The 11,003-nt window shown below is 36.6% G+C and overlaps 2 protein-coding genes across 4 annotated transcripts; one reads left to right on the forward strand and one right to left on the reverse strand.

Moving 5' to 3' along the window:
• Positions 1-380: 380 nt before the first annotated feature.
• Positions 381-4,460, forward strand: LOC104243419 (probable inactive receptor kinase At4g23740). Of its 3 annotated transcripts, none has more exons than XM_009798597.2 (3): positions 381-527; positions 1,617-2,898; positions 3,609-4,460. In XM_009798597.2, the coding sequence occupies exons 2-3, from the start codon at positions 1,677-1,679 to the stop codon at positions 4,262-4,264; spliced, it is 1,878 nt and encodes a 625-aa protein (XP_009796899.1). In that variant the 5' UTR covers positions 381-527; positions 1,617-1,676; the 3' UTR covers positions 4,265-4,460. The 3 variants fall into 3 exon arrangements, with proteins under 3 accessions (XP_009796899.1, XP_009796898.1, XP_009796900.1); XM_009798596.2 differs by lacking the exon at positions 381-527 and adding an exon at positions 534-1,161; XM_009798598.1 differs by lacking the exon at positions 381-527 and adding an exon at positions 1,177-1,388.
• Positions 4,461-6,117: 1,657 nt separating this feature from the next.
• On the reverse strand, positions 6,118-9,734 carry LOC104243417 (uncharacterized). Its single transcript, XM_009798595.2, has 4 exons — positions 9,370-9,734; positions 7,661-7,979; positions 6,644-6,702; positions 6,118-6,508 (listed from the first exon to the last, which is right to left on the reverse strand). The coding sequence occupies exons 1-4, from the start codon at positions 9,620-9,622 to the stop codon at positions 6,477-6,479; spliced, it is 663 nt and encodes a 220-aa protein (XP_009796897.1). The 5' UTR covers positions 9,623-9,734; the 3' UTR covers positions 6,118-6,476.
• Between the last annotated feature and the right edge of the window lie 1,269 nt (positions 9,735-11,003).

The raw sequence follows: 11,003 nt of genomic DNA on the forward strand, positions 1-11,003 counted from the left end.
ACACTCTTTTTTCTTTTGACACACATGCTTCTCGTTTGGGCATATGCCAAAACGAGACCAGCTGCCCACACACATATCAATTCAGTAAAGATGATACGTAAATTTTTTGGTAAAATATAAAATTGATTGGCGGGGCTAAATTAATTATATTCGCTAGCTAAAAAATGTATATTATATATATATATTATATTGGTTATTATTTTTGGGAGTGACACATTAAAGAGCATCACACATTCACGCAGGGTTTAGAAAAGGGTCGCGCCCCAAAGGGTGTAACGTAAGCAACCTACACTTATTCTTGTATAATTAAACAGGACCACTAAAACATTTGCCAATTAAGTGTAATATATATTTTTGACACAAGTTATGTTTGTCACAAAGAAAATGAAATGTCTCATACTTGTCTGTATGAGAACCAAGATATCACCTAAGAGTAAGTCATGAGTCAGGTGAAAATGCAGTATTCCACTCTGTTCACCAAATAAAGCTCCACCCAATTAGATTTTACTAACATGGGGGACGTGGTGGTAAGTTTCCTTTAATTTTCTCAATTGTAACGTGTGTTTCTTTATTGAGCGAGCAGCTTAAAAATGGCGGAAATGGTGGATAATGCTGTTCTGGTGTTCCCTGCGCTGCCCCACTGGCACCACGTGCACCTCCCCCACTTCCCTCTTCTTCAACCCCATTAGTCCTTTTTCTACACTATCAGTATTGTTGTATAGATTGTTAAAAAGAGTAGTTACTTAAGTGTTAACTTGTTCATAGTAGTTCCGCTTTTGTCTGCACGTGCATTTCCCACTCTTTTCGCTTTCTTTGCAAAACCAAATTCTTTATTTGTTGCTTGCTTTCTTCTTCAACCTGCTCTCGATCATTTATTGTTCTGTCTCCTACCCCCTTTCCTCCTCATTTAATCATTTTCTCCTCCTCTGTCCAAAGCTACTAATTGCCCCATTTATTTCCATCATTTTCCTCTACTGTACCCTTCATCTACTCCTTCCTTTCCGTTTACTCTTCCAGCTGTTTGATTTTTTCCCCCAGTAAAGCTAAATTTGATAACTGCTATTCAAGTTCTGATCTTGGCTGAATTTTGTGGGGAAAGCTATCTGAGAAGGAATTACTCTCCGTGTGATGCTATTTGGCCACATGGGTATTGATATTCAGGTTCATTCCAATGTTCTTTTGTTATTACCGACATTTCAAATTCTGCATTCTTTGCTTTAAGATCAAGAAACATTGAAAATTCTAGTATCTTTTTTAAGTGTATATGCTTGGACATCGGTGAAGAACACGAAATGCCTGTTAGTTCCTTTTTCCTTTTTTTCTTTTTCTAGCAGCTCAAATAGAAGACTCGGGAAAAAAAGTTGAAGAAGAATTATTAGTCAGTAAATGTGAGCAGAAATTGTACCAAACTCTTGCTTTTCTCTAGCTATTCTCTATTAGTTCGCTTTGGTTGACCAAAAAATAAGTCTTTTAAGTGTCTACGTAACATTAGTTACCTTATAAATTGTATATTTATGGCTAAAAACGGTTCTCTGATTCTTAATGGTAATTATTTATACTGAATAATGAACATTATGCCGTTTCTAACTCTGATTCCGTTTCTTCTATATCTTCAGATGAAGGGGGGTCGTTACTAGTAGTTGATACTTCTGTAATTTAGTTTAGAGGAGGAAAAGATGGGCGCAAAGTTCCATTTCTTGTCAGTTTTATTCTGCTCAACTCTGTTCTGGTTAGCAAGCAGTGAACCATTTGAAGACAAAGAAGCGCTTCTTGATTTCCTTGATAACATTAACCACTCTCGCTATCTGAATTGGGATGTGCAAACTTCTGCTTGCAATTCTTGGACTGGAGTCACTTGTAATCATGATAATTCAAGAATTATAGCAGTTAGATTACCTGGAGTTGGATTCCGCGGCTCGATTCCTGTAAACACTCTAAGCCGCTTATCTGCTCTTCAGATCTTGAGTTTGAGGTCTAATAGTCTTAGTGGACCTTTCCCTTCTGAGTTTGCAAACCTTGGAGATTTGACTTCTCTGTATCTTCAGTCCAATAACTTTAATGGTTCTTTGCCTGCTGATTTTTCTGCTTGGAAAAGCCTTTCGGTTTTGGATTTGTCATATAATGATTTTAGTGGGAGTATACCTTCTTCAGTTTCAAACTTGACTCATTTGACTGCTTTGGTTCTTGCTAATAATTCACTCTCTGGCAATATTCCTGATCTCAATCTCCCTAGTTTGCAACTATTAGATCTATCCAACAATGACTTCACTGGAAATGTGCCCAATTCTCTTCAGAGATTTCCTGGTTCAGCTTTTGCTGGTAACCGGCTTTCTCCTGCAAATTTATCACCTTCACTTCCTCCAGTTCCTCCTCCAAGTATCCCACCAAAAAAGAAATCTTTAAAACTCCGTGAACCTGCAATACTTGGGATCGTAATTGGAGGATGTGTTTTAGGTTTCTTGTTAATAGCTGCAGTGCTAATTATGCGCTATTCGAAGAAAGAGGGTAAAAATGGGACCATAGAGAAATCAGTCAAGAAAGAAGCATCAGTTAGGAAGGGAGCTTCCAGCAGTCAGCACGGAGAACGGAATCTTGTATTCTTTGAGGGTTGTAATCTCGCATTTGACCTTGAAGATCTGTTGAGAGCTTCAGCGGAGGTGCTTGGTAAAGGAACGTTTGGCACTGCGTATAAGGCAGCTTTGGAGGATTCTACAACAGTTGTGGTGAAGAGGTTGAAGGAGAGTGTCGGAAGAAAAGATTTCGAGCAACAGATGGAGGTTGTTGGCAATATCAGGCACGAGAATGTGGCTCCACTTAGGGCATACTACTATTCCAAAGAAGAAAAGCTCATGGTCTATGATTTTTACAGCCAAGGGAGTGCATCTGTAATGCTGCATGGTATGCTAATCACCCACCTAATTTCTGCTAATCTTGCTTTTGTTGTTCCTGAACCAATCCCTAGAGAATTGATTATCAGGGCCAAAAAGATAGTGCAGATCATTTCTAGTCATGTGTCTTGTGCAACATTGCAATTTTTCAGCATTTTCCCCTGCTTGCAGGCTAATTCTAACTGTAATACCAATTAGCATTGAATCCACCAGGATGGAGTATGTGCTGTCGTAATCCTCATTGATAGTTTTTATCATCAGTAGCTTATAGGACAGCATAAGCATCCTAAAGTCATAATATTAATTGCCAGTTTTAGGTCCAGTTTAAGTGCAATTTTGGTTTTAACTTGTCAAAATTCAAGAATATCCTGTTCGTTGAGAGGTTTTCACTGTTGGCTTCTATGATAAATATATCAGTGAAATAATGCCCTGAGTAGAACTTTGCTTTGGCAAAATAGTCGACTCTCATCTTTGTTAGGTGGATAGTGTCTTAGGTGTGAAAATCATAGACTCTTCTTCAAATTCTACATTACATACTCTTTCTCTACAAGATGCTGGGAATCCCTTGCACCACATAGTATGTGAATTTTGAGGAAGAGTATAAATAAGGCATATGAGATCTCACAATAACATTTTCTTAATCATAAATAATCACCACCAAGAATTTGGTTCTTTCAAGTATTCTTATCAGTATATATCTAATGCACTTTCCAATTGCAGCAAAGAGGTCTGCTGATCGGATTCCTCTAGACTGGGATAGCCGACTACGAATTGCCATTGGTGCAGCTAGAGGCATTGCTCATATACACGGACAGACAGGGGGAAAGCTTGTCCACGGGAACATAAAATCCTCAAACATATTCCTCAACTCCCAAGGGTTCGGTTGTATTTCTGATCTTGGCTTGGCAACTATAATGAGTCCACTTGTTCCACCGGTCATGCGGGCTGCAGGTTATCAACCCCCAGAAGTTACAGATTCAAGAAAAGTGTCCCAAGCCTCCGATGTATACAGCTTTGGAGTCCTATTGCTTGAACTTCTCACCGGAAAATCACCTATACATGCCACAGGGACGAATGAGGTTGTCCACTTAGTCAGATGGGTACATTCTGTCGTTCGTGAGGAGTGGACTGCAGAGGTATTTGACGTGGAGCTTTTGAAGTATCCTAATATAGAAGAAGAAATGGTGGAGATGTTACAAATAGGTTTGACCTGTGTAGCCAGAATGCCAGACCAGAGACCAAAAATGTCGCAAGTAGTAAAGATGGTAGAGGGTGTTAGAAGAGTGAATACAGGGACTCGGCCATCCTCTGAAGGTTCTACTCCCAACCTGACACCACCGATGACTGAAATAAGGTCGTCTTCTATTATACACTGATATTTCTTGTTATTTAGAGATTAGTTACTGTTGTCTATCGTCCATTTGTTTCTTTGTTACGAGTTCAAAGACATGGCTGGTAATTCTTTGAGTTTTTTTTTTCCATCTTAGATTTCCTTTCTTGAGCTTCTGCCAAATATTGTTTCAGCTACTAAATTGAATAGGGATGCTAAATAGTTAATTTCTCTCTTCTTGATCTCTCCTTTTAGGCTTGTTCGCAGAAAAGTATATCGGTCTGTTTGATTTAGATTTTTTCAATATAACTGATTCAATCCTGAACCACTTCATTAAGTCTGTGGTTAATACAAGAAAATTAGTACTACTAATTTTTATGCTAATACCAAAGTGTCTGTACTTGAAAAGCATTGATTATTTTAATCAATTATCAATCAATCATTACTTAATCAATCAGTCAGAACTTTGATAATATTAACCAAACCGGAAAAATATACCAGGTACCTTTGAGTTGTAATGGAATGAATTTGCACATGGTAGGGCAGATTTCATAATATGCTGGGCTGGTTGATGCTACATTGTATTACAGTTCCATAGTAGTAATTGCTGGGGCGCAAAAATAGGCTTCTACTCAGGGGCGGAGCTATCTTTCTTCAAAGGGAGTTAATTGACATCTCTTGGCTGGAAAATTACACCATTTACATAGTTCAATTTGTTTTAAATGTATATATTATATATTAAATCTCTTTTGACTTCTTGACGTGTTTACTTCTTCGTAGTTTAATCTCCTTAGAGAAAATCGTGTTCCGCTCTATCTCTGTAGCAGTCATTAGTTTTCTCTTTAAACATCAATTTGTATGTGGTCCGTTCTACATTTGGAGCAGGGCCACTTTTGCAGTACTGAAATCCCCAGTTGCAATAGATGATAGTGGTTGACCCTACATTATTTACTACGAGTAGGCTTTCTAGTTTCTGCACTATATTAAATCCACAACGGCCATGTCTTATGTTTATACAGTTTCTGTCGGTATATAACTTGTGCCTAACCTTGAGTATATACAGTCAAACCTTCCGAATATTTTTGGATGTTATACAAAGTGTTGTTATATAGAACATAATTATAACATAACATGGAAATTAGAGAGGCCTGACTGTATTACTATTCAAGATTTTAAACCTAACGACCCCTAATTAGTTACTTAGTAAATAGAGATGGTAGACGGTATTACCATATTACTTCAGCAGGATTGATTATTTTAATCAATTAGCAAATAGTCACATATTTAAATTATCAGAAAATAATTTTGCGAGTACAAGCCAAACAGGCACAACTATTGTAATGGAATCAATTTGCACATGGTTGCACAGACTTCAGAATGCTGAACGTACAAGTAATACATTTCATCAGCCATTGCTGTGCCTTAAAGAAGCCTCCTACGTCCAGAGCACTCTTACCTATTTTCTCTTTTAAAATATCAACTTGCCTGCATTATTTATTTTCAATAAATGGGCTGTCTTGTTACTGTAATATATGAAATCCACAATGGTCGTTTCCTCCTTCCATGTTTTATACTACCTCCGTATCATGATGTGTGTCGTGATTCTCTTATGTTAAAAGAATAGTTTTCCACTACTATACCCTTATTAATGTTTTCTCAATTTATGTGCCATCTCTATGAATGACATTATCCATATTTTTACTAAATGTGAATGCAATTAATTATTGAGGGTAAAACAGAAAAAATATAATCAATTTTTTCTTGAACTTCTAAATTACGAATAATTTGAGACAACAATTTTTAGTAACCACAACACATATTATGAGACGGAGGGAGTGCGGTTTAAGTCAATCTACCCTTAGGTGCAGAAACTATTGTATAACTTGTGCTTTCCAACTATTTTAGCCACCAAAGAATCTCATCTTATAAATTGGGAAATTTACAAACTTACAAAATAAAGCTGGAGAAGAAAAAAAATAGAAAATAAACGAAAAGGAGAAAACTTCTAAAGATTTACAACACGGCAACAAGCTATATAAATGGGCAGGCAGGCATAGCTAGAGCAATGAAACTAGCTCATATGATAAAAATAATACAATTTGTCCCTTTTACTTCTCTGTTCTCTGATAAGTAAAAATCGATCACCTTTCCACATTGAATTATACAACCGGCTCCCCATTGTCAAACACCAAGACACACATTTGCAGGCACGCTATTGAGCAGTTGATGTTCTTAGACCATTACACACTAAGGGTTGCTCATTTCCGCAAAATTCTTGTTTTCACACCCCCTGAAATTGAGAAGAGAAAAAAACCTCGCAGCATAAGAGAAATAGTTCAGATGCCAAACTAAGCCCAACCACAATTTGCAGAAAAAGTTAGTAATACAGAAAGAATGCAGAAAATGCCATAAAACCATAACCAACCTTCAACTTCCTCAAATTGAACTTCTTTAACGAGTACAGAAGATGCATTGTACTCAAACCTACAAGATTAAGATTATGAAACAATATAAGTATTAGGTAATTAAAAGAAAAAAACCTAAAGGGAATGGAAATGACAAAAAATACCCAAGGTAGAGGTGGAGGAAAATAAGCAGCATGTGTACTAAAGACAAAATATATAATCACGAGCAACAAGCATTACATAGCAGTCCCAAATGCTAGACTGATCATGTCATATGAAATCTGTGTTAATTGAAATGTGTATAATATCACAGTTCTTAGCACCAAAATTTCAAACAAGAAAGCATCTCTGTGTCAAATAAAGGTATACAAATTCCCACCAGATGCCATGAGAAAATAGCATGCTAATCTACCTCTAATCATGTGATAACATAGCTCCAACCCCGTCCGAATCCATGCCCTTTTCCTTTTTCTGTGTCTAGAACAAGCAATTTCAACGTTTCCATCACCTACAAAGGTGCTCCTTTGATTTAAGATTCATCATATGATTCAGTTTTCCCATGTATCGTCCTCGAAAAACTCAATATTCTATCTAAAACGTTAAAAAAATGGGTCTACATCGTACATTGTTTCTTAGATGGTCACAACAGAAAGTGCTTGATTAGAGAAAAAAATTGAGGTCAAATTGGAAGTCAGCATCTACAATCATGATAGTTTGACATATTAGCAGTCTAGAAGCGATATACCAAAAACTATTGAGAGCATTCATATGAGGGTGGACAGTTATTTGCTGGGATATGAGAAGGTCCTAAAATTGAGGCAGACATTCTAAGTCTTCAATCTTTATCTCATACTATAGAAACCTTGACCCTATCATCCACACTTCTTCAACAACACTGCCCTAAGAATCTATCACAATATCTGGAGATGTCTTTCCACATTGCAACTCAAAAGTTTGTCTAGTTAAGAGTTACAACTAAAAGAATGATTTGGACTTCAAATATGAATTAGAAAATGACATTGCACCATTGAAGTTACCTATTAGAGAAGAGAACATCAAGTTCATAGTCAGATTGACTCTTGGTAGCTTCTACTAAGGTTGTTACTATTTCTGTCTTCCGTGTACTGGCCATGAGCAGATCATACTCGGTCGGGATAATAATTGCAAAGAAATTATCACTTAATTCACTTAGACAGAGCTTCTCAACAGCTGCCAGGGCAATCCGCCTTTTAAGTGCACCACAATCTGGGTCTACAATGTAGACGGCGAAATCAGTTATAAGGAGAATCCGCTGCTTCATCTTCCCTGAGCCTGTAAACTTCAGAACTTTGTCTGCAAATAGAACCTTTTTGTCACCTGCAATAGGCAAACAGATCAACCTAAATGAGAATTTTTAATATGTAAAATGGAGGATCCACAAGAATCAATTCCACCAAGTTAAATCTGATAAGGGGCACAAGAAGCAGTATTCTCTCACATTAAATTACACAGGTTGGCTAACTTTTGCAGCTGAAGCTGCACTTTGAGTCTAATTGGTTAGCTATCTAGGAGCTAAGCTCATCACACAAGAAGCTAAGCTGATTTCATAATACTGCAGATACTATCGACTACTCTCATGCATCACTTGCTACAGAAGGGCCTGGAATTAAAGTTTTCACCTACTCTTTGACACGGACAAATATGGGGTTTGGTGGCCTGTATGAAAAAGTTTATGCGTTCTGTTTCGTTCAAATGTTAACCGTAGATTGGACATAACGTTTTTGTTGAGTTTCCAATAGATATATCATCCAACTCCGAAGAAATTCCACATAATAACATAGACATATCCAAGTTATCATATACAATAGCCCTGAATATTCATCTCCTTTAGCAACTGTTGTCTTGAAAGTGAAGATAACTTCCACCAAGATAGTTTTTGACAGCCTTCTAAGCAAATCAGTTATTCGAACTTGATGAACATAAACAGTGTGATGTGAAGGAATGCAATAGAGGTTTCAAGAACTAGAAGATGCTGTGTTTAAAATGTTACTACTCCTTATTAATAGGAATAGCATAACTGAAGATTGGCAACAGAATTTACTCAGAAAACCAAATGTGCAGAGAACATAGCATGCTGCAATTTGATACTTCAACAGGAGGCTTATCTTACACAGGACAATGTGAGAAAAGAAGAGTCTCATCCCAAGCAGCAGATGCTACTTATGCAACGCAAATGCAGAAAAAATGAACCGCCTTTCTTGTATCACCCTGCAGCTAGACATATAAGAACATGTTTCTAAACCACAATCCTTAAGGGAAGCCTATATCAGCTGGGGTCATTGGATACTCGATAGCTGTCAAAAGACTATAGCAAACCATTCTAAGCGGCAATTTTAGGATCATCTGGAGTTAGAGAAACTTGAGATGTTTTAAGGGGGGTTTGGACGCAAGACGCTTTTGAACCTTTTTTGCAGGTGTAATCTCGATAAGGTAAATGATGTAAATCAGATTTTTGGTTTTTTCTCAGTTCCTTAAACTTTGTAAACGACTGTTTCATGCTCATATTCAGTACATGGTTAACAAAGAACAGGTCTTTAGCAAGAAACATGCGGCTGAAATTCAAAACCTAAGCACAGGTCACATTAAGTCAAAGATAAAAGCCCAAACTTAACGCATTGAGGTTAAATTAAGAACCCACAAATTAACTTCACCTTAGTATTGAATCGAAACAATAACCAAAAATAAAATCAAGAGAATCCTAGAATACCTTGCTTCTCGAGAATCTTCATGAGATAAGGTCGAGAAGGCACGTCAAGATAATCACCCAAATAGTCTCTATGAATAGAAGCTTTTCTACGGACTTTGAATCCCATAAAAGGCTCTTGATCTTCCGTAACGTTGCTATCGGAGAGCCTCAACTTCAAATTTCCACCCACTTCGCCGTCGTCGGGAATCGTATCGTCATCGAAACGAACCTTTTGTGGTTGAGTTTCTCCCCTATTTGATAGAAAACGTGACATCGCCGGCGACGAAACGGTTAGTGGAAAGAGATATGAAAATGCCGGAGAAGAAATGGTGGGCGGAAGTGCCGATGTCTTAAAAAGTTTGTTTGATTTTGTTGATTTGCCGGTGGGGGGAGAAAGCGTGCACAGCTGGCGTCCATTGTTACATCACCTGGCGTGCCAGCTGGGGCCCACTTTTTCCCCTTCATGGGGGCCACATTTCCTACGTCCCAAAATTTTCAACGACGTTTATGCGGGCAAAGGAGTTATTCCATAATTAATTATTTCGAATTTATTTCTTCGATCTTCGAAGGTAAAAAAATTATAATTTTGGGATAGCTAATTTCGTAATTAGTTATACTAAAATTTTATCCTAATTAAATATAATATGAACTAATCTTAAATTTAATTCCTGATTTTAATTTCTATATTCATTGTATCAAACGAGCCCTTATTTGTTAGTAGTATTTCTTTTTCACGTTCGAGGAATATATTTTTCTTTTAAAACGAGTAAGAATTAATTTGACCTAGGTGAGCGAAGAAACTCTGCCTCCTTTAACAATACCGTCTCAAAATAACAAAATGAACTATATTCTCGAGTGGATGAGTCTACTAAACCTTTCAAATTAAAATTAAAAGGACGGAAGTCCTACACCCTAAGGGGTCGTTTGGTAGGTATTACAAAAAATAATGTAAGCATTAACTTTATGCATTACTAATATATTACTTGATACATTTTTTTAACATGTGTATAACTAATACATCATACTTGGTATTATCATATGCATTAGTAATGCATAAAAAACCATGGCATTAGTAATACCAAGGCTATTAATGCATGCATTAGTATGCTTAAAGACAAAATTGTCCTTAAAGTCCTTTAAAACTAGAGAATATGGAGGGCATTTTTGTAAACAACTATTTTCTTAAAAATTATGCAATGCATTATAATTTTAATACATCACACCAAACAGTAGATAAGAAATAATATATGCACAACTAATGCTTGCATTACTAACACATGCATTACTAATACACCTTATTCCGCATTATTCTTATACATCCTACCAAACCACTCCTAACATAGTTGACAAATATTCCAATTGACTCTATTTATAGAGGAAGACTTACTATAAGAATATAAATAGTTTTTATCCGTAAAATATTACAGTTGAATTTGTAACGTGATTTATATATAAATGAATCAATTTAATCCTAAAATACGAAATGGATAAGACCAGAAATAAGAATATGAAATAAAATTAAAGAAAATACAAGCATGGCTATGAACTTAGCCTATGTAGACAATTAAAATACAAGCGGTTGCTCATTGAATGTTATCCGACACTAAATCTTTGAATTTTTATTATCAGCTACTCTTCCTTCGGGATCCATCCAA

The sequence above is a fragment of the Nicotiana sylvestris genome, chromosome 3 (genome assembly GCF_000393655.2).
Source record: "Nicotiana sylvestris chromosome 3, ASM39365v2, whole genome shotgun sequence".
Taxonomy (NCBI): Eukaryota; Viridiplantae; Streptophyta; class Magnoliopsida; order Solanales; family Solanaceae; genus Nicotiana; species Nicotiana sylvestris.

Coding starts and splice junctions, on each gene's coding strand:
- LOC104243419 (XM_009798597.2), top strand. CDS start 1,677: ATGGGCGCAAAGTTCCATTTCTTGTCAGTTTTATTCTGCTCAACTCTG. Junction 2,899..3,608: donor TGCATCTGTAATGCTGCATG/GTATGCTAATCA, acceptor TTCCAATTGCAG/CAAAGAGGTCTGCTGATCGG.
- LOC104243417 (XM_009798595.2), bottom strand. CDS start 9,622: ATGTCACGTTTTCTATCAAATAGGGGAGAAACTCAACCACAAAAGGTT. Junction 7,980..9,369: donor GAAGATTCTCGAGAAGCAAG/GTATTCTAGGAT, acceptor TGCCTATTGCAG/GTGACAAAAAGGTTCTATTT. Junction 6,509..6,643: donor TCAATTTGAGGAAGTTGAAG/GTTGGTTATGGT, acceptor TCTCAATTTCAG/GGGGTGTGAAAACAAGAATT.